Source organism: Pantherophis guttatus, chromosome 2, assembly GCF_059756535.1.
Source record: "Pantherophis guttatus breed Tessera chromosome 2, ASM5975653v1, whole genome shotgun sequence".
In the NCBI taxonomy this organism is placed as follows: domain Eukaryota; kingdom Metazoa; phylum Chordata; class Lepidosauria; order Squamata; family Colubridae; genus Pantherophis; species Pantherophis guttatus.
Window position 1 is genome coordinate 135,342,810 of NC_142064.1, and position 22,998 is coordinate 135,365,807.

A 22,998-nucleotide genomic window follows, 5' to 3' on the forward strand; every position below is an offset into this window, starting at 1 on the left:
AGGCTAAGGCGTTCCCCTGCCCATCTCACCTTTCCAGTTTCACTACGTTGATAATAAACAGCCGAGTCATCAGAATGCTTATTCCTTAACTCTTTGTAATACCGACGAGAGTGTCAAGGCCCATAATATTCTTGTGTCACTTACTAATAAGGCAGGGCAGTTTGGTTCAGCAGGAGGCACTTTATTCGAAGCTGCTGAGGTTGCCAAAATTAAAGATTGAGGTGGAGGATGGAAGATTTCTGCAAGCCAGTGTAGGAAGTTAGCACCCACCCCTTTCCTAGAAGAATGACATATTTTAGGAAATATTAAAAAGGCAGAATATTATATTTTCTTGGTTGAGAAATGGAGAAACATATTTTAAAGACAAAGCAGCTCCCACTTTCCTGCCCCCCCACCCTTTGTCAATGGACCATCATCTGCAACACAATAGGACCCATCTAGCAACAGAAACTCACCACATGGCACCTGGGAAGATTACATCAGCCAGCAAGGCTAGCTAAGACCCCCACCCCCTGGGAGTCTGACAACCAATCAGGATACTCTTTCTGGGTCCCAGGAAATTCAAAGCCAGAGAGGGCATAAAACCCAGGGACTCACAGCATTTCGGCCCTTTTTCTGTTCAGGAACTCAAACCATGTGATCCTGTCCACCATTAAACCATCTTTCCAAGCAGTCTCCATGTTTCCAGTGTCTTTTTCCCCATTTGGAGCTGAACCCAGAAGGATAATTCTTCTAACACCAGTATAGCTTATGTAGCCCCAAACCACCCTTTTTTCTGAAATTATGTAATCTATAGTCAGCAGAACATACAAAGTAGTGAGCTGCTAATGTTTTGGGGACCATTCAGCAGCTCTGCACAAAAAAATGCTTCTGAATGTACTATAGATGAGATCAATCTTCCCCAAATTAGCTTCTCCTCAAGTCAGCAAGCAATTACACCTCCAAAGATATAATAGAGCACCGCATTGAAGGAATCAGATGCACGTGTTTCAATTTAAAATGCAGACATATTTTATTATGTGTTAGGCAGAAAAGAATTATGTTTTTATTGACTGCTATAGGTACAGATATATTTACAATACCTCTCAAACGGTATCTAAGTGATCAAGCTGGAGGAGATAGGTTGATCAATGATTACCATCCATGATCATAATAAAATGCTTCAAGCAAGCAACAGATGACAGCTCATTTCGATTTTAAATTTTGTATATCTATGTGTCTTATTTCATGGCTGTGCACCGCCCTGAGTCCTGCGGGAGTAGGGCGGTATAGAAATTCAATAAAATAAAATAAAATAAATATTTGTAGTCCAAATGTAGTCCAAATCTGATCCCAAACCAGATATTTCTAGTTAAAACAATGGTCTAAAACAGTGGTCCCCAACCCCCGGTCCATGGACTGGCACCAAGCCGTGGCATGCCAAAAAATGGCCTGCACAAACAAGCAAAGCCCCATCTGTGGGCTGCAGGCAGCACGTGAAACCACACCCCCTCTCATCCACAGAACCAGTCCCTGGTGCCCAAAAGGTTGGGGACCACTGGTCTAAAATAAGAGAAAACAGAATACAATGTGCTTGACAACATGACAAAATGGATGATCTTAGAAAAAACAGGGAAGAGTTCAGAAGCAGTTGAGCATGGAAGGCAGTTCCACGATTCAAAAGGATTTTATAAATATCCTCTAATATATTCCGTAATGCCAGCTTCTGATTGGTGATTCATATATACAAAAAAGAAAGCAGTAAGATTTTTCCATAACAAACTGCTTCAAACACAAACAGATAAATGGTAAAATTAAATGGTTCCCCATACATGGGAGAAAAGTCCCATTACATGTTGGGGAAGAAGGTTTTTTTCCCCCTTATATATACAGTATATATTTTCTCTGTGCAATATGTTTTATATATGAACTTTAATGTGTGATTTCCCTATCCAAAGTGATAATCTCATCATGTAAAGTTTCATTAAGTTTCTCCTCCCTCTCATCCTTACAGAATAGAAGTTAATCATTTTTCTTACTTTTCCCATTCTCCGAATAATCATTTAACTTTGTCTAGAAAAGCATGATTGAACTGCAATTATTAATTGTACTATTTTCTAGTAGATGAATGCAACGAAATTGCAACTAACTTAAATGGAGGACTTCTCTAAAGAGTCCAGTGTGGGTAAATGGTTCAGAAACCCCAACTGTATTCTGCAAAGGAGGCTATCAGCTATTCTATAATAGGACTCTTTATGGTGATGTTCCATTTTAGAAAAGTACCTCTGAGACAGAGGCCTCAGAAGGACAAATTTCTTTCAAAGATTGCCAGTTTCTGATTTATAATACCATAGATGGAACTCATATTATTCAAAGGTTCATATATCTTAAATATTGCCACCTGCATGATATTATACTGATGTGACGCAGCTGGCCTGGAGGGGAAAAAATAGTTTAATAATTATAGAAAACTAGATTTTGGAAAACGAGGCTTTCTCTTTCTTCCTTCATTCTGTTGCTTTTGAGCTTATTTCAGAGGGACCGATCTGATGAGGACCTGGGGGAAAATGCCTTTCTGTAGCATATCTTGGTTTTCCTTCCAGTCACTTTCTTTTATTCCCATCCAAAATCCTTTTTCCTAGAAAAGTAAACAAGTAAACAAACTTCAGTCAGAGCTTTTCCATAAGCACACTCATGTTCGTTATAATTTAAAAATTTGGAAAAGTGACTTGAATCCTTATGCATAGAAAATAAGTCTTCAAAGATGCTAAATGTAGGGCATTACGAGTGATAGTCATCATTATGCTAATAGTGCAATGTTTATAAGGGTTGACTAGTCCCTGCAGTTTTCGAAGCAACATTTGAAAGTGGCTTGTCCTTGTCTCCTTCCAAGGGCTGAGAGAGAGGGACTGGCCCAAAATCACTTGCCAGTCTTTGCGTCTATGGTGGGAGTATAATTCACGCTCTCCCAGTTTCTAGCCTGGTGCTACACACACACACACACACACACACACACACACACACACACACACACACACTTATTTATTTATTAGTTCGATTTATATGCCGCCCTTCTCCGGAGACTCAGGGCGGCTTACAATGCATTAAGCAATAGCCTTCATACTTTTGTATATACCTGCTTAGTAGGGCTTTTTGGCCCGTCCTAAACGGTGTTCTATTTTATACAAAGTCAGCTTATTGCCCCCACAAACCGGGTCCTCATTTTACCTACCTCGAAAGGATGGAAGGCTGAGTCAATCTTGAGCCTGGTGAGAATTGAACTCACAGTAATTGCAGGCAGCTGGCAGCTAAGTGCTACTTTAACAGCAGCAGTTTAGTCTGCTGCGCTACCAGGCTCCTTGTGTTTATGTACATAATACATAAACACATAATACAGGTAGTCCTCAACTTACAACTACAATTGAGCCCAAGGTTTATATTGCTAAGTGAGAAATGGGTTAAGTGAGTTTTGCCCCATTTTGCGACTTTTCTTGCCACATTTGTTAAGTCAATCACTGCAGTTGTTAAATTAGTAACACGATTGTTAAGTGAATCTGGTTTCCCCATTGACTTGGCTTCTCAGAAAGTTGCAATCACATGTCCCCGGGGACACTGCAAACTGTCATAACATCTGAGTCAGTTGTCAAGCATCTGAATGTAAAAATCATGGGGATGCTGCAACAGTCAGAAGCAGGGATGAAATCCAGCAGGTTCTGACAGTTTCTGGAGAACTGGTATCAGAAATTTTGAGTAGTTTGGAGAACCGACAAATACCACCTCTGGCTGGCCCCAGAGTGGGCTGGGAGTGGAGATTTTGCAATATCCTTCCCCAGGAATGGGGAGGGAATGGGGATTTTGCAGTATCCTTCCCCTGGAGTGGGGTGGGAATGGAGATTTTGCAGTATCCTTCCCCTGCCATGCCCACCAAGCAACACCATGCTCACCAAGCCATGCCCACAGAACCGGTAGTAAAAAAATTGGATTTTACCACTAGTCAGAATTGTGAAAAATGGTCATAAGTCACTTTTTTCAGTGCTGTTGTAACTTTGAACGGTCACTAAGTGAACTGAGGAGCCCGGTTTAGCTCAACAGACAGAAGCACTGTAACTTAACACCAGCTGTCTGCAATTAAAGTAAGATCGAATCTCGCCAGGCTCAAGGTTGACTCAGCCTTCCATCCTTTCTAAGGTAGGTAAATTGAGGACCCAGTTTGTGGGGGCAATAAGCTGACTTTGTATAAATATACAAAAGTATGAAGGCTATTGCTTAACGCACTGTAAGCCGCCCTGAGTCTCCGGAGAAGGGCGGCATATAAATAAAAAAACAACAACAACACTGTTGTAAGTCGAGGACTACCTGTAGCTACTTTTATAGGAAAAAACCTGCTCTGTGTTGTTTCTGCTAAAGGGAGAGTTAATGATTAATGGCGGTCATATCAGACACAAACATACAAAGAGGAAGAAGTAAATAGACCTGAAACCTAATGGCAACAGGAGTAGCAGCTCTGAACTCTCTCTAAACAGCATGGCATTTTCAGCAAGAACATTTGCAGAACAGGTGACTCCAAATTACACCTTATTTTTTTTTTTTTGTCAAACAGAGGTCCTGCTTTGCAAGGAGGAGAAGGCCCAAGGTTCAAGACTTGAAGAAGGCAAGGTATACATCACACCATACTATGCGGAGTCCAACACTGGACCAAGAAGTCAACTCCCGAAAGTGCTCTTCCTTTAATCTCTCTTCTGCAGTTTAGAATAGTGGCTGCCCCTCCTGAACTGTTCCAGCTCAGGGGTTTCAGACTCAAAATTACCATGCGTGTGCATGAGGACTAGTTAATTAGCCCAAGGGCCATGACTCTGAAACTTTTTTTTTTAACCTTAATATAAAAGTCCCTGATGAGTTACTGGCAGATGGTATTACTATTAAACACATACATATTAAATACTTTTTATGTTTACCAAGACTGTTATTTTATAGCTGGCCCCAGTTTTTTTATTTTGCTTTTGTTACTGGGTTGATACACACTGTATTTTTTCAATATCATATTTTCCAATAGGATATTATTATGTATATAATCTAGGAATTGGTCCTTCCAAGAACTGCCTAAATCCTGGTATTCTTTTCCTTCTCTCTTGTTGCTGAGCAGAGAGACCTGGCTTTACTTTGCTGTTTCCCTCATTGACTTTCCCTTCTCTTTTCTCTATATTGGACAGAGATCGTCTTTCTTAGCAGGAAAATCTAGCTTGTGTGCATGCTCCTCCCTTTTCCTTGCTAGGCAGAGAGACCCTCATACAGGGTGAACAGATTTGATATTCCTCTTCAGCTATACTGCTTTCCTTCTCTCTAGCAGCCCAGCTATGTGGATCATCTTTCTGGACCAAAAGTTGCCTCCCTGTTGCCACTGCTCAGAAGCTCAGGCATCACCTCAGAAGTAACGCTTGCCACAAAATCGATCAGCAGGTGGTATCAGCCCAATCAGGTGGATGAAGAAACCAATGCCCTATAGGTCAGGACTGGGGTGGGCTGCTGGGGGTTCGCAGGGGTTCAGGAGAACTTCTAGCTAAAATTCTGGGCAGTTCGGAGAACCACCAAATCCCACTCCTGGCTGACTCAGCCCACCCCATCCCGCCCCTCCCAGGAGTCCCCTTGCAGCCCATTTTGGATGCAGATAAGTGCAGATAAGTGCAGGGCGCGCGTGGAGGCTCGGGGAAGGCGAAAAACGGGTCTACCAGAAGTTTGGGAAGGCAAGAAATGGGCCCATTTCTGGTCTCCAAAGGGACTCCAGAGCCTGGGGAGGCCGTTTTCGCCCTCCTGGAGGCTCAAGGAAAGCCTCTGCACCCCAGGGAGGGCAAAAACCGACTCTGCACCCCAGGGAGGGCAAAGGCCGACTAGGCCATGCCCACCATGGCCACGCCCACCCAGCAACCGGGCAGAGAACCCCTTGCTAAAATTTTTGAAGCCCACCCCAGTCAGGACTATTTTTATTGTAACAGCTATAGTAATAGAGTCTTGCTAGTCTAGTTGTGTGTCTCCTTCTGAGATGTTCTTCTCAAGTTATTGTTTTGACCTGGGCTCAAGCCCCTCTTATCTGACTGTTGCCTTCTGATTCTTATCTGACTCTTTCTCCTGTCCTTTGAGGTCATCATTTTGCCCTCAACAGGTGAGAATTCCCAGAGAATAAAGCTGCTTTGTATATGAAGCCTATGGGCATCACCTGTCCCTCAGTGCCTAGAAAGCATTGTTGTAAGCTGCAGAAAATTCCTTGGAGGGTTGCATGTGACCCAAGGACCATGAATCGTCATTCATTGCTTTCAAGAACTATGGAGTCAAGGCTGCCAGCCTTTAATTAAAAGAAAAAAAGAAACCTTCTGGACTCAAGAAAGTGTAGCTGCTGGATTATGCAGGAAGCTGTCAGTATCTGTTAGATAGAAGTTACATCCAGGCAGAATGTGATAAATCAGTGGGCATAGTAGATTATGATGTAACTTGAGCAGAAGCTGGTGGAAGAGCTGATAATACATTTACTATCTTTACAGACCATAATGGTGTTTACTATTCAGATTTTAGTTTCATCAGCCTGGCAGAAAAAAATATAGTTATAAATGTTACGTTAGGTCTCCAAGATCCTACATCCGAATCTTCATTTGGCCTAGAAGGTTGCTGGATGTTTTTGGGCCAGGCACTAATTTTCATCATACCCAACCTCATAAGGACTGGGAAGGAGTGGGAAACATTACAGCAGATAAATATCATAAATGTGTCTATCAGTCCTACATAGGAGGTTGCAGAAGGATTTGACCATGCTAGCTGGATCTTCTGAGAGTTGTAGTTCAGAACTAAGGGACGCCCACCTCTAAATTATAGCTTCCTTTGCCCAATGTATTTCAAATTATCATGCCAAGCAAGTCCTCAGATGTTACCTCCGCTTGAATGTCTGATATCACAAGTATGATATCTCCTTCTCCAAACTGAAGATGATTGTCATCTTCTGAAGCATGAGCTTGAGTTGCTTGAGCCTGGAACATAAAATGTGAAAATAATAAAAATAGGGCAGTGTAAAAAGGGCATCTCAGCTCTTCATCCATCCATCCCACATCTGAATTGAATACTACCCTGTTTCCCCGAAAATAAGACATCCCCTGATAATAAGCCCAATTGGGCTTTTGAGCGCATGCGTTAAAATAAGCCCCCCCCTGAAAATAAGCCCTCTCCGAAAATAAGCCCTCCTTGAAAATATTTAAACATATGCACAGCCGGTCCCTGCCATTTCCTCTGGTTAGGGTTAGGGAGACAGAGCTGGAAATCAGGTAAGATGGCAAGAGGAGCCTCGTCTTGCTCCATGTGCCCCAAAATAATAAGACCTCCCCGAAAATAAGGCCAAGTGCTTATTTCGGGGTTCAAAAAAAATATAAGACAGGGTCTTATTTTCGGGGAAATACGGTACAGAAAAGGCTGAAAAAAATAATATTTAAAGTAAAATTTAAAAAGTCAGCAATGGTCTCAGCGGACAAGGCTTGGAATTAATACCCTCCCTTAATTCATATCTGGGTTTTTATGACTCATTAGCTGGGGAAGCCTAAAAGCCAGTTTCTTTGATTGCTGCATCTTACCTTGAACAGGAACCCCAAGGGTAGCTTGTTCTCTTTCTCTTCTTTAGCTTCTGGGAAAAAATTAGCAATGATCTGAAGCAAAAAGACCATATGGTTATTTAAGGGACAGGGAAAAAGATATTGGCCAGGTATAAGAAGATCTGGAATCAGATCCCTGATCTTCAGACCCCTGGGGAGTGGTGAGGTAGCAGTCTTCTACAATTAAAAGCTTTCAACATTTTACAGACAAACAAAATTCAGACGACCCAAAGGTGCTTTTTTCACGAGGCAACTGGACTTTCTGGTTTTTCTTTGAAGATGTTTTGCTTCTCATCCAAGAAGCTTCTTCAGCCCAGAAAGTCCAGTTGTCTCTTGAAAAAGCACCTTTGGGACAACCATGACCTGAATGACGTAGAATCTCCATAGAGAAGATTCAGATGAGGGTCTCCCCTGCTATTAATCCATGTAGCTTGGTTGTTTTTGGCTTCCTATGCTGTATTGTCAGCCTCCCAAGCAGACCAGTCAGGAAACACCACGAGATGAAATAATTCTTCTTTATTGTAAAGTTACATTAACAAACTCTTGTAAGTCTTGAAGTACAAATCATTTTTAACATTCTGCTCAATTAGGATGGATCCTTCCTAAATTTCTTTCTCTGACCGCTAAGCCACCGGTGTTCTCTGTTCTTTTGTCTGATCATTTTCAGCTTCTCTTCGCCTCATGCCTCAAGGTCATTCTCACCTAGAGCTATCCATCATGGATTACCATTATAAACCAGGCCAGTAAATTCAACAGATTATAGTTAAAAGCTCTGTCATTATGCAATCCCAATTTTGTGCCTGAAGGAAATGGAAAAGAGAGATGACTATCACTGGGGGCAGGAGATTCCTTTCTTAGGAAACTTCCAAAAAATACCTGTTTAAAAATTCAAAGCGGCTTTTTACATTAAATTAGAGATGAGGTGAAAAAAGACTTTAATTATTACAATAGAAGTTTCTCACTAAATAAAAATTCTAATGCCTGTAATGAAACCAACAGGATAGCCCAAATTCTTTAGAATCCCTTTGTTTCAGCCCCGTATGATTCTGGCTGTTTAATTTCTTGTAAGAGTCAGACACTGCAGTGTGTATATTAATTGCGTTGATAATTTAGTCATCAGCAGCATGCAGAAATAGACCTACTCCCTTACAGAGTGAGAATGGCATGAATTAGCTAACTCAGTTTGCTCTGTTTGAGACATTGATACATCTCCCAGCTATTGCACTTCCTATGTTGGAAGGCCAACTTTTGCAGTGGGAAACTTAACTTGCATATAGGAAGACCCCTTCGGCGGATCCAGTATATGAGAGATATTGAGATTATCATGATTCCAACAAAATCAAGGGATTCAGTATAATTTCTGATCAGGTAGGTCTTGATTAGTGCAGCTAAAGTATCTCATGAAATGACTGCGCTATTTGAATTCACACAACTCAAAGTCATATTTCGGTGGAAAACACTGTAGTTGGCATCTTCAAAAACACACTTGCTTTGCATACTTATTTTTCTAATTATTTTTTGGAAATTGCGTGTTAACTGCTTTTCAGCTATTAGAAATCTATAAATATACATACATACATACATACATACATACATACATACATACATACAGTAAAAGGGTGATTTTGGAGAGCTACAGACCAGTGGTGGGTTCCTCCCGGTTCGGTCTGGTTCAGCCGAGCTGGTAGCGGTGATGATATGACGTCACCGAACCGGTTCTCCCCCCCGCCCTCCCACCCCCCCACCCACGTTATTCTTACCTTTTATTTGGTCCCACCCCCAATCTATTGCCTCCTGAGTCCCAGCTGATGACTAGAGGGAAAAAAACTGTTTAAACTCTTGCCGCGGGGCTTCAAAGGGCCGTCCTACAGCTGATCAGTGTTAAAGCAAACAAATGAGTCAGGTCGTAAGTGCGAGGAGTGGTCGTAAGTGCGAGGAGTGGCCGTAAGTGCGAGGAGTGGTCGTAAGTGCGAGGACCTTCCAGAAATGACTCTGACCAGCTAGCCACGCCCACCTAGTCACATGACCTCCAAGCCACACCCACAAAATAAGCCACGCCCACAGAACCGGTAGTAAAAAAAATTAGAACCCACCCCTGCTACAGACTGAAGACCCAGGTGCATTTGAAATAAGAATTTGGGATGATGTAGAATTGTTGGCATTGGAAAATGCTTTTGTTTTGAATCCTCTTAAAAAAGAGCAGGATGAAACTTGAAAGGGAGACACTAGAAGGAACCAGAAGGGACTAAAGATTTCAATTAAAGGAGAACTCTTGTATTTGACTTATTAATGCAGCATGAAATACAGCATGCACCAACTCAGGAAGCTCAAACTGCCCAAGGAGCTGCTGATACAGTTCTACAGAGGAATTGAGTCTGTCATCTGCACCTCTATAACTGTCTGGTTTGGTTCTGCAACCCAACAAGACAGACACAGACTTCAGAGGATAATTAGAATTGTAGAAAAAAACAATTACTACCAACCTGCCTTCCATTGAGGACCTGTTTACTGCACGAGTCAAAAAGAGGGCTGTGAAAATATTTACAGACCTCTCGCATCCTGGACATAAATTGTTTCAACTTCTACCCTCAAAACAACACTATAGAGCACTGCACACCAAAACAACTAGACACAAGAACAGTTTTTTCCTGAACTCTGCTAAACAAATAATTCCCTCAACACTGTCAAACTAGTTATTAAGTCTGCATTACTAATACTATTAGTGTTCTCATCATTCCTATCACTCATCTCCTCCCACCTATGACTGCATGACTGTAACTTTGTTGCTTGTATTCTTACGATTTCTATTGATATTGTTTCCTAGTATTTGTTTGTTTATTTGTACCCTATGACTATTAAGTGTTGTACCTATAATTATTGACGAATGTATCTTGTCTTTTTATGTACACTGAGAGCATATGCACCAAAAACAAATTCCTCGTGTGTCCAATCACACTTAGCCAATAAAGGATCCTATTCTATTCTATTCTATTCTATTCTATTCTATTCTATTCTATTCTATTCTATTCTATTCTATTCTATTCTATTCTATTCTATTCTATTCTACAAAATATTTAAACATTGGACATATTGGAGGATATTTTTAAACAATGAATCCAGAAGTTCATTTTAAGAGTGTCTAGCTCCATAGATAATGTTTAAAAGATGTTTATGAAAGAAACACAGTTTTACCAGACAAGATTGTTCTGAAACTGGATTTAAAATGACAGGCTACAATAATGATATGAACAAAGATGCTACACTGGACATACAAAAGAAATACTAGGGTTCAAACTGGATCTTTGGGGAGCATTTTTCTACTTCTTTCATTAGATATATAGATAATAGATAGATAGATCTAGATTATAGATATATAATTTTTTTTAACAAGGTTAAAAACAATACAAATTTTAGAGAAGAAATAAAGAAAAACAGTGAAAAAAAATAAAACAAGAAAAAGAAAGAAACAAGAAGAAAACATTATAAGGCAGTGCCTTCTAATGTTCTTAACAGCAGTTATAAATCTACTTACATTTTACCCTTTCTCTCTAAGATTACATTCTAATTTCCTTATTCACATAGTTTAACCTTTTTAATCATCCAAATTACAAGTTCATTTTTTCCTCTCTTCAGCAAAAAGTTAGTATAAGAAGTTTCCAGGCGCTAATAAATGAGGTTATTGTCCTTTTCCTAATCAGACAAGATAATGTTGCCATCTCTGCTAGTTCTGTCACCTTCACTAACTATTCTTCCATTGTGGATATGTTTCAGAGTCTTTCCAGTTTTATTGAACAATAATCTTGCAGCAGTTAACATATAGAAGAACAATGGTCTATGACTCATTTCTAATTGTCTATCCATTAATCCCAGCAAGAAAAGTTCTGGTTTCAGTTGAATGTTGATACCAAAAATTTTTTGGTATTACTGTGTGTATCTGAACCCAAAATTTCCGGGGGTTTTATGAGTCCACCAGGCATAATACAATGATTTTGTATTCCCCACATTTCCAGCATAATTGTTTCTCATGTTCCGACTACAGAAACCTCATTAAGGAAAGAAAGAAAAGCTGCACACTGTTTTTCCGATGGCCAGGAGCCATCTAACTCTTTGTTATTCTCCACTCCTTTCTGTCCATTCATTTATGCTTTGGGTCTGACACAGCTCTGAGCTTCAGCAGCCAAGAGGTCAAATACCAGTCATATGTGGAAGAATGGAAGGCTTTTGAGGTACCACAAGTTCTTTGAAGATATCAAAAGCACAATGTGAATTTGAAAGATTGACATGATTGTTTGAAGCAGCAGATTTAGTACCCTAAAGCTCTGTGGTTTTAGGAAACTAGTTGGTTTTCCTCATGGGGTGTGATGGTCCCTTTTAAAAAAAATGTCGGTCATGCCTTCCAAGAGCACCAAGCCCTGGGCTTTTGGAAAACATGTGCTGTTAAACATGGAGGCACATTTGGCAGGCAAAGATGGCCTTGAGAAATCTCACTTTAAAGAAAGAATTGAGCATCATCAGATGAGTAAGAAAAGCAGACCACTGTAAGAAGCTGAGCTATCTCTTGCAGAGCCTACTAACAAACTCTAGGAAAAACAATAGTTGAACTAGATGAGACTTTGGTGTGATCTGAAGGGGTGTGTGTGAGAGAGTGAGTGTTTGTGTGTGTTTCATACTTGTGTTCTTATTTTATGTATCATTATACCTGTATCCCATGAAATGGACATTGGATAGTGGAGGATAGAGGGATCTGGTGTTCTATGGTCCATAGGGGTCATGAAAAGTCAGACCCAATTTAGTGTCTGAACAACAGCAAACAACAACAATCCCATGGAATTTCTGCAGTGAGGTTGTCCTGGCAAGCGACGAGCTGTCTTCATGAGTGTTGGCAAGAATGCGTTGGCAAGGATGTGCTTAGCTTGAAAAACTGAATGTGTTTGGGTTTCAAAATGAATCCTGTAGCAGACGAAGCCCCAGAAAAGAGTGCAATGCCAAGGATTGGGAATGAAACTAGGAATGATACACCAGAGATGGAGACATCCAGTACTGTAATAAGTAGACAAGTACAGGAAGAAGTAGATCAAGTTATACTATATGACGTAAGGTTTTCACTGCCTCCATGCCAATACATGGGATATAGGGAACAAACAATAAGACATCTTAATGTGGGAGGACAAAGATGATTTTGTAAGCATTCCTGAAATGTAGAAGTAAACGCCTGAGTAGAATGCAGGGACTAAATGATGTAACTTAATTGAAGGATTAGGGCACACTGTAGAGAAGCATTGTATGCCGAAGTGGGCTTCACATACTGTAGCAACCGGTTAGACCAGCACCACAAAACACGGCAATTCACTCATGCATGCCATCTGGACATGTGTGTGACGTAAAAAAAACACAGCAATATAGGGCGGGATTGCGCCCAGGCTGGTGGGTGGGTACGGGCCCACCTGCAAGTCGCCACTACCAGTCTGAACCGGCTAAATACCACCTCTGATTGTATGTGAAGGAGGTACACATAGATATAGAGATCCAGGAATTTAAATATGGATCCAGTTAAGAGCATTTGAGTAAGAATACCAGGAAGAAGAAACAATAACCAAGCAGCAAGCCAGGCAGAAGATTTTCATAATCTGCCCTTCTGGACTGATGACAGAACTTCCAGGGAGGAGAGATATACGAAGAATGGGAAATTTCAACTCATTGGATTTCTGCTGGAAAGGCAATTCAACCCAAACCTCAAGGTCCTTCGGAGGACCTGTTGACTATCTCATTTCAGGGGTGAAATCCAGCAGGTTCTGACAGGTTCCGGTAATGGAAATTTTGAGTAGTTCGGAGAACCGGCAAATACCACCTCTGGCTGGCCCCAGGAGTGGGGAGAGAATGGGGATTTTGCAGTATCCTTCCCCTGTAGTAGGGTGGGAATGGAGATTTTGCAGTATCCTTCCCCTGCCATGCCCACCAAGCCACACCACGGCTAAGCCACGCCCATAGAACCGGTAGTAAAGAATTTGGATTTCACCACTGTCTCATTTCGTAGACAGCTGGAGAAGACCCAAGGGAATTGAATCCATAAATCTTTCCTAACCAACAGGAAAATAAAATAAAATAAAGCATTTGGAGCCTTGGAGGAAATGACCATGTCGTCTTGCATTTAAAGGGTCTGCATAAAATAAAATTGGAGCATAGTCGTACATACAAACTAAATTTCAGAGGAGACAACTTCAAACCAGTTTAGAGAGGTACTACCATGTTTCCCTGAAAATAAGACATCCCCTGATAATAAACCCAATTGGGCTTTTGAGCACATGCACTAAAATAAGCCCTCCCTGAAAATAAGCCCTCCCTGAACATATTTAAATGCATGCGCAGCCAGTCCCCGCCATTTCCTCTGCTTAGGGTTAGGGAGACACAGCTGGAAATCAGGTAAGATGGCAAGAAGAGCCCCGTCTTGCTCCACACACCCCAAAATAATAAGACCTCCCCGAAAATAAGGCCAAGTGCTTATTTCAGGGTTCAAAAAAATATAAGACAGGGTCTTATTTTCGGGAAAACACGGTAAGTGGGATCTCACATATCAAAATCCTCAGGTCAAAAGGAGGGTGAAAACGTTGGGAACTTCTCAAAAATATGTTGCTGAAATACAATTATTTACTGTACCAATCTTAATGAGAAAAAACGGAGGAAGCTAAGGAAACTGTTACGGATGTTTAGGAAGCTTTTGATCAAGCTAAGAGGGTATGCATAGGAAATGGTTGATGGTTTAATGACCGAGAAAGCTATGCCGACAAATAGTTAATGTCGGTAGACACAGAAGTGGAAGGAACAGTTTTTGGCCTACGTACTACTAAGAGGAAGAAAAAAGGATGGCCTACTGCTTAGAGAACATAGGATATTAACTGGTGACCAAAAGAACTGAGAGAAAGTGTTTTGTATGCCAGTTTTATGACACATATAAAAAAAATAATTGTGTCTCAGTTTTCCTGCTCTGACAAGGGGCCTCCTTGCTTTTTGTGGCAAAACAAAGAAGTGGACAGCCAGTGGCATTTAATTTTTCTCTTGATTTTTTTTTTTTGGTTAGCAAACATGTCCATCCCCTGCAAACGGATGTGTCCAATATGCAAAATATCATATTATTCATTTGAAATACTTACAGACAGTGGTGAAATTCAAATTTTTTTATTACCAGTTCTGTGAGCATGGCTTGATGGGTGTGGCTTGGTGGGCGTGGCAGGGGAAGGATACTGCAAAATTTCCATTCCCACCCCACTCTGGGGCCAGCCAGAGGTGGTATTTGCCGGTTCTCCAAACTACTCAAAATTTCCGCTACCGGTTCTCCAGAACCTGTCAGAGCCTGCTGGATTTCACCCCTGTTTACAGAGCAGAAGCATGCTTGAATTGTTGCAACACTTATTTTAAGTACCCTGTTGGAATATTTTAGCTACTGCAGTTGTTTTTTTTTAAATGTCTAATTAGCAACTGGAAAAGGGGTCGGTGACATTTCTTCTGGTCTCTTACCTGAGCATTGGTACCCTTGGGGGAAATCTCAATTTCTTCCATGCTTCCTTCGCTGCTACTGTTATCATCTTCTACATCTCTGCAGCTGTGGCTACTCTCATCTGTCTCCGTATTGGGTGGTGCAGATTCATCGGTTGCAGACGGGACCTCTTCTGAGTCTCCTTCAACTTTGGTTGAAGAGGGAAGACCTTGGGGGTCATCTTTAGGGCAAGAAGAGCTCTCCTCAGGTGGCCCTTTGTGGTCCTGACCGTTCGCTTTCTCAATCTGCATCTCATCCTGGATCTCTTCGGCATGCTCAAGGTCATGTTTCAGTAGAGTTGGGATTTCATCCTTTGCCTGGGGTGGGGAACCATCCTCTGTTCCAGGTGTATCATTGGCTTCAATGTTTTCTTCCAAGAAGGGCTGTTGTGCAGGATCTTCTGAATCTTTAGAAATGCTTTGCCTCTTGCCAGTAGCTTCAACCATTGCCTGTGATAAAATCTCGGCCGCAAGGTTCTTTGCCACGACCTCAAGGGTCCTGCCAGAAACACCCTCGAGCTCTTCCAGTTGGGTCTCTTGGCTTTTGCCTTCTGTTTCACTAGCAGCCTGAGCATCTGATTCGGCACCCTGGCTAGCCTCGTTTTGCAATTCTTTGACCTCTTCTTTGGCTTCATCGTCATATACAGTTGTGGATGCCACCTTGGTGGCAGAAATAGTTTCTGTTTCTTGATTTGGGCCAAGGAGAGATGTGGAGACCTCATTTATGCTATTCCCTGCTGGCAGAAAAGAGTTGCTGGTTGGGCTTACTGGGGATGAAATAACCAAAGAGCCTCTGTTGCTGCATTGGGAGGGGAAAAAAAGCATTAGCCAGTCTTAGAATATTTGAATATGCAACCTCTAACAATCCAACATTTAATTAGTTCAGCATTCCCCAGCCGGGCAGCCTTCATATATGCTGAGATTACAAGTCCAAGAATCTTCATCTGGAATTCACTTTGCACTTCTGGTTATGAATTTGGGGAGTTGCAGCCTCAACCCGTTTGAGAATCAAAGCTCTATTTAGACATTTATACCCAAATGAAGGCCATATGTAGGCGTTTCAAATGCCAAATAATAGAAGTGTAAAAGCATTAACATACTTTAAAACAGCAGAAAACTACACAGTCAGTTCTGAACGACTTGTATGACTTAATTAATTTTTGTGGTTCAGTCGGAATCGGCTGGGAGAACATGTGGTTTGAAGGCTATTCCTCATTAAAGCTCACCTCATGATGCCCTTCAGACAGTGGTGAAATGTAAAATTTGTTACTACCGGTTCTGTGGGCGTGGCTTGGTGGGCAGGGTAATGTGACTGGGTGGGCGTGGCCAACTTTTTTTTTTTTACTTTTTTAAAGCATTTTTTTACAACCTATTTGGGCGTGGTGTGCGATCGTCAGAGCCTTCTTTTTTACATTTTAAAAGCAGGAAGTAACAACACCCGGTGGGTGGGTGAAGCCTCGTGCTGCCATTGCTACCGGTTCTCCGAACTACCTGCCACAATCGCTACCGGATAGCCCGATCCGGTCTGAACCGGGAGCATTTCACCCCTGCCTTCAGATTGTATTAGACTACCACTCGCATCATCCTAAGTCAGTATGGAAGTTAAAGATCACTTTGGGGACAGTCGGTATGAGCAAATTCAGGGAAGCAGCTACTTGGGGCATGCCGTATTCTTCACAGCCCTGAAACTTGTTCAGGTAGAATTTCTAACCATCAGAAATTCTGTAGCTTTCCCCTCTCCAGGTTGTGTTACCCACTAGGTGTTAAAAAACTTGTTTCACATTGTCTGTCTCTTACTATACACTTACTTTCCATAGAAATTGTAAGTATTTTCTACAGTGCAGTGAAAATGAATCCTTATTGTGAGGAAAAACTGATATGGGGTTCCAGATATCGCCACCGAGCACCTGTCACTATAATTGAGCTTCACCTGAAACACACATGCCAAAATTGCTGGAAGGAACAACCTCTCTCTTCATTCTCATACAAATTGTATAAGAATGCAATAGAGCATGAGGAAAAGAGCATGAATTTTGCAAGGGGCCAGCTGTCTGGTCCCAATGCCCCTTTAACTGCATGGTTCCTTTTCACCTGTATGGCAGAAACTGAGTGATACAGCAAGACAGTTTTTAAATTTGCCAATAGGTAAAATTCACTACCAGCTCTAATTAAAAGACTCCTTTGAAGATAATTATATAGGAGAAGTGTTGTTATATTCAAGAAGAGCCTGTGGAATTATTAATTACTTTTAGTTTCAAGCTAACTAAAATCACCTCATTATTTCGGTGGTCACTGAACTTCAGAATAGGCTTTACCTTTTTCAATAATGGTTCAGAAGTAATAGAATCAGCTACCTGTATGGGTGAAATTATTGCAAAAGCTTCCTTCCTTCCTTCCTTCCTTCCTTCCTTCCTTCCTTCCTTCCTTCCTTCCCTTCCTTTCCTTCCTTCCTTCCTTTCATTACTTCCTCCCTCCTTCTCCTTCTCCTTCTCCTCCTCTTCCCCTCCCTCCCTCCCTTCTTTCTTTCTTTCTTTCTTTCTTTCTTTCTTTCTTTCTTTCTTTCTTTCTTTCTTTCTTTCTTCTTTCTTTCTTCTCCAATCTTACAAAAGCTGAGATGCCCCTCCAAAAGGCTTCTGTGTTTGTTTGCTTTTTCTCTGGCTGCTCTAGGGTTGCTACTTACATTTTTTAAAAAAATCACATCTTTATTTTATGAATATTTTTTCTAAATAAATTAAAGAATCTCTTTTAGTGAAGATATGTTCTAAATCTTTTAATCCATAACAAAAGCAAACAAGCTAGATCACTTGATAGCTACTGAGGGAGTAGTAGTAGAGATGGAGATTTTTTCCCCCTCAGCATTCCTGGGATGCTACTCAGAGTCCTAACATATCTGTAGCAAAAAGGAAATGACCTACCTGGAGACCCCTTTAATGATGAAGACTTTATTGGAATGTTGGTTCTCCAGCTTGCTCATTACATCATACAAGTCATGGTTTAGCTAGAAGCAGGAAGAATTGGGAGAAAAAAACATTCATACCCAACAATCACAAAGACACATCACCATAATCATATCTCCAACTTTATTATCACTATCTATTATTATTACAGTTGTCACTCGTTCAACTTATTAACTCTGTTTCCTGAATTTATTCTTGATGAGGATTTCAAGGTGCCATTGGCTGAATAATAACTCTTCCTTCTCCCAGTGAAAATGGAACATCTGGCTCAACAACTGAAATATCAATTTCTGAATATTACATAAAAATCACATCCTTCCAATTTTGCAGGGTTAGCTGCAGGACACAACTAACCTGCAGACATTTCCACACAGAAAAAAAATACAATAATGTGAAGGAAAGACTTGGCCAATATTGCTATAGAAGAGTCCATGGTTTTTCTGGATCCCATGCACAATATTTTACAGGGTGCTGATGGTGAATCCTAGGACATTATCACTCAACTGTAACCCTGCTCTGTTTTCACACTGTTGTCTGAATCTGCTTGGAATATGGGAGAGTTGCCTAGTATCTTTTGATTGGTATATCTAGCATCTCTGCTTTGAGAATCCTCCTCAGTTAGAGTGTAATGGTATGTGAGAAAGACCTTGGGAGACAGGGCAAAGAGATGCTACCTAGGGGATAAGGGACAGCAAGAGACAGGGTAGTGGGCGAAGCGAGCAGCTCAAAACAAACCCTCCCTAGTTTTTCAGGCTGTAAAGCAGATGGCAGGAGAACTGTATTTTCAGACTTGTAAGATTCTATTATTAATGTATCTATTAATATAGCTTTACAGTAAAAAAGGATTAGTTTATGCGGTTGTGTTTCCTGTCTGGTCTGCCTGGAAAGGCTGACATAGAGGGAGTAAATGGGTTCTATCTAGGTGTCCATGGCTACTGCAGATTGCACTCTTAGCCAAATTTGCCTGATCTTAAAAATTTGAGCAAAATACGATCAAATGGATATTTGGATGGGAGACTATAAAAAAAAATCACTGGGTCAGAGATTAAAACATCCCAGATCAACCAGCCTTGTAAACAAATCAATTCCATGTTTTTCCTACATGGCTGCATTCCGGAAATCACTAAGAGTTGAGCTTCACTCAAGGACTCCTTTACTTTTAATCAGTGTGATCAACAGAACTGCCTGCACAAGCGGGCCATTCTCATATCCACTCAACAGCTGGAGCTCTTGAGGGAAGAGTAGTAGTAAAAGGCATGCAGTAGTACCTGCGCACGCAGGAGGCAACTTGAATAGTTGATTCAGTATTTGTTATTTGCAGGAAATTTACAAAACTAAATAAATGGTGTTTGTGTGTATAGAATTGGGGGTAATTCTGATCAGACCTCATTATTTATTTATTTTATTTAGCATATGGCATAACATACATGGGCTAGCAATATATATTAACATTTCATTTGGATTAGTAGAACACAATAAAATATAACTATTAAAAAAATCTATGTTCAAATACGAATGTCTAGGCCAGGGATGTTAAACTTGATGTCACTGATGGCTGCATCAGGCTTGTGTTTGACCTTGGGAGGGGGGCAGTGTGGCCATGGCCAGTGAGTGTGTCCAGCTCGATGTCACTCGTGTTGAGGGCGCCTGTGGTGGCCCAAGCGCGCTGCCAGCAAAAATGGGCTCCCGAGCTCCGTTTTCGACTGCGATGACCTCCTGCAACCCTCTGCCAGCGAAAACAGAGCTCAGGAGGGCGGCCCTCCCGAGCTCCGTTTTCGCTGGCAGAGGCACCACGGGCCAGTCCTTCGCTGTTTCTAGGGTGGCCCCACGGGCCAGATCTAAGCACCCCATGGGCCGGATCTGGCCCTTGGGCCTTGAGTTTGACATCCCTGGTCTAGGCCATCTAATCATTGAAACACAGCATTGTTTATATTTTATAAAATCAGATACTGGACCAGTATATGACCTTGTCTTACAGCCAGTCATGATATGATCTACAGTCTGCTATGGGATCCCCTAGTTACACTGAGGTGGGGATATTATATCCCATTTATACAGAGAGTCTCAGCAGATGCTGTGTGAGGTGTGAGGTGCGAATCCTATTTAGGATTGTCCATTGCTGATGTAATTCAAAGCCAGGCATCTTTTTTGTAGAGTCATTTATACGTCATCCTAGATCAGTGATGGCTAACCTTTTTACCGTTGCATGCCAAAAGCAGGGGGAGCATGGGGGGTCGCGGGTACGTGTGCCCTCATCCATAATTCAATGTGCCCCACCCTCCCGCGCATGCGCACATGACCCCCCCCCCACACTTCCCCCTGCTTTTGCCACACAATGACACGGTAGGCCCGGTAGGCCCGGTAGGCCCGTTTTTCCCCCTCCCCAGGCTCCAGGGGCTTTCTAGGAGCCTGGGGAGGGCAAAAACAGCTTCCCCATCCCTCCCGGAGGCCTTCCGGAGGCTGGAAACAGCCAGTTTCCCGACTTCTGGTGGGACTGGAAGGCCTGAAAATCAGTTGGCCAGTGCGCGCATGTGCGCTGGAGCTCAGCTAGGGCAACACTTGCATGCCCACCAATATGGCTCTGCATGCCACCTGTGGCACCCATGCCATAGGTTCGCCATCACAGTCCTAGATGTTGTGTGCAAGTACCAGAAGGGGCTTCCTGGATTTGAGTTTTCCTGCTAATAAATGAGGAAGGTTTCGTGTATCAGGTCTCGTTGATCAGCTCTCATATCTCATGTTTTTGGCACAGGATAAATGATGCCTTTAGTGGTGAAATTAAAAAAGTGAAGGTAATCAAACCTCTCACGAATTGATAAGGTTACTATTTGGTCTACAGCTGGCTCTGTCCTGGTTTCTAGACACTTAAGTAGCAATAATTGCTTTCACATTTGCTGGGTTTGCACATGCATAACCTAAGGTAGCATTTCTTAACCTTGGCAGCTTGAAGATGTGTGGATTCAGAGAATCCCCAGAATTCTCTGGCCAACTGGAGAATTCTAAACAAGCACAGATGGGAAAAAGACATTAAGAGTCTTTTCTAAATAAATTGTATGTTTTCCACCCCTGCATATTTACCTTACTCATTTCCTTGTAGAAGATATCTCTCAAATTGGAAATATTCTGGAATATTGTCACATAGCATGCAATTCGACTAGGAAAGAATGAAGACAAAATAAGCAAGTCAATGTTAAGTTAGCTGAGCAACTCAGTGAGGAGGAAAAAAAAAAACATTTGTGAGCCAAACAACTTATTGCAGCAAGAAAACATGAATTACACTTCTTCAGAGTACAGATAAGTCACTTGGCAGTCCACACTCCCTCCTCACCTCTCAACTAGCAAACTAATGTATTTCAATGACTATTAGGCTAGAATATTTTACCCAATGGGTTAGCTTTCTGGGAGAATGGGATTTCTCATTGTAACGGGAGATTGTATACAAGTAGTCTTCGACTTACGATTACAATTGGAAGCAGAATTTCTGTTGCTAAGCAAGGTGTTTGTTAAATGAGACATGTCCAATGGCAGTGAATGACTGCCGTTGTGAAGTGAATCACACGATTGTTAAGTAAGTTTGGCTTCCCACATTGACTTTGCTTGTTGGAAGTTAGTTGGGAAAGTCCTAAATGGAGATCACATGGCCTGGGGATGCTGCAACCTGTTGCAAATACACGCTGTGACAAATACATGCACCCAAATTTTGATCACATGACTGTGGGGATCCTGCAATGGTTGGAAGTGCCAGGGCCAGTTGTAAGTCACTTTTTTTCAGGCCGTAACTTCGATCACTAAACGAATGGTTGTAAGTTCAGGATCAGGACTACCTGTAAACATAAAATCCTATATTAAAATGTAGTATATTTAATAAATCCTGGTCAGAGAAAGGATGGTTTAACAAAAGATACAAAGTCTGTGTTTGCATCCGTACTTATCAGATGCGAAGAGGATTTGACACAAAAGATGACAGTTCCCCTTTGTGTTTCTATGAATACCTCTTTTGTGAGGGCATTTGAAACCATGCTAGTTGAGCATATCCAGATATATATGTAAATGTAGATTCAATCATCCAATTAAATCATGGCAAATGGATCAAAGTTGCCATGATTTAACCTTTTTACATGCATACCCAGATCCTTCACTATTTTTTTTGCCAGGTCCCCAGTCTCAGCTGTTGATAGTCAGACAACTCAGTTTCTTCTTCTCCAGCAGATTACCTAGGTTAAATTCACCAGAAGACATAAGACCAGCATAATGGTACTAGCACTAATACAATAGTTAGGAACAGATGTGTGGATAAAATAATGGTTATTAGGATTGGGGGAAAATGTCTACATATAGGAAAGCCATGAAAATTACTTCTAAGTCAATTCGGTCAACTGAAGGAAAGGGCAATATCACAAGAATAAGACAAGATATTCAGGGAATTAAGTTTAGAATTTGTGGCCGTTTGAGGACTGGGGCCTAGTCTTACGAATTTTGAGGGGACTGAGGATTCCACGGATGGAATGATGACGTTGTGTGATGGGCTGTGAGAATAACCCTGAGGAAAAAGAGAAGAACCACTTCCAAGGTCACAGTCTGATGAAAAGAAACATGAGACCAAAGCAAAAATGTAATTTGAGAAAATGTCTCAGACTTGACCCTCCTTAATTCTCTTTAGGATAAAGGCAGCGAGTGGGGAGGCATTTTCAGACTTGCAAGATTCTATTACTGTAACCGTATAATGAAAGTAGTTTTAGTATTCCTAACTTTGGTTTTCAAGTCTGGTCTACTTGAAGGGTTAGCACCGTGATGGTGAACTTATAACAAGGATGGCATGCTGTTGCCAGCTGCTCTTTTGGTTTCCGGGGTGTATATTTCCAGCCAGCTAGTCTTCATGGGTGCCGGAGCACCAGAAAACAGTCTGA

The 22,998-nt window shown here is 41.5% G+C and overlaps 1 protein-coding gene across 1 annotated transcript in view; it reads right to left on the minus strand.

Annotated features, from left to right (window-relative positions):
- Window positions 1-1,427: 1,427 nt before the first annotated feature.
- Window positions 1,428-22,998, minus strand: part of BIN2 (bridging integrator 2) — a 43,145-nt gene continuing 21,574 nt past the window's right edge. Inside the window, exons 8-13 of the mRNA XM_034412224.2 lie at window positions 21,170-21,245; window positions 18,050-18,132; window positions 15,117-15,933; window positions 7,587-7,658; window positions 6,897-6,992; window positions 1,428-2,617 (exon numbers count right to left, since the gene is read on the minus strand). Coding sequence (XP_034268115.2) covers window positions 2,507-2,617; window positions 6,897-6,992; window positions 7,587-7,658; window positions 15,117-15,933; window positions 18,050-18,132; window positions 21,170-21,245 — 1,255 coding nt within the window. The 3' untranslated portion in view covers window positions 1,428-2,506. The remainder of the gene's footprint in view (window positions 2,618-6,896; window positions 6,993-7,586; window positions 7,659-15,116; window positions 15,934-18,049; window positions 18,133-21,169; window positions 21,246-22,998) is intronic.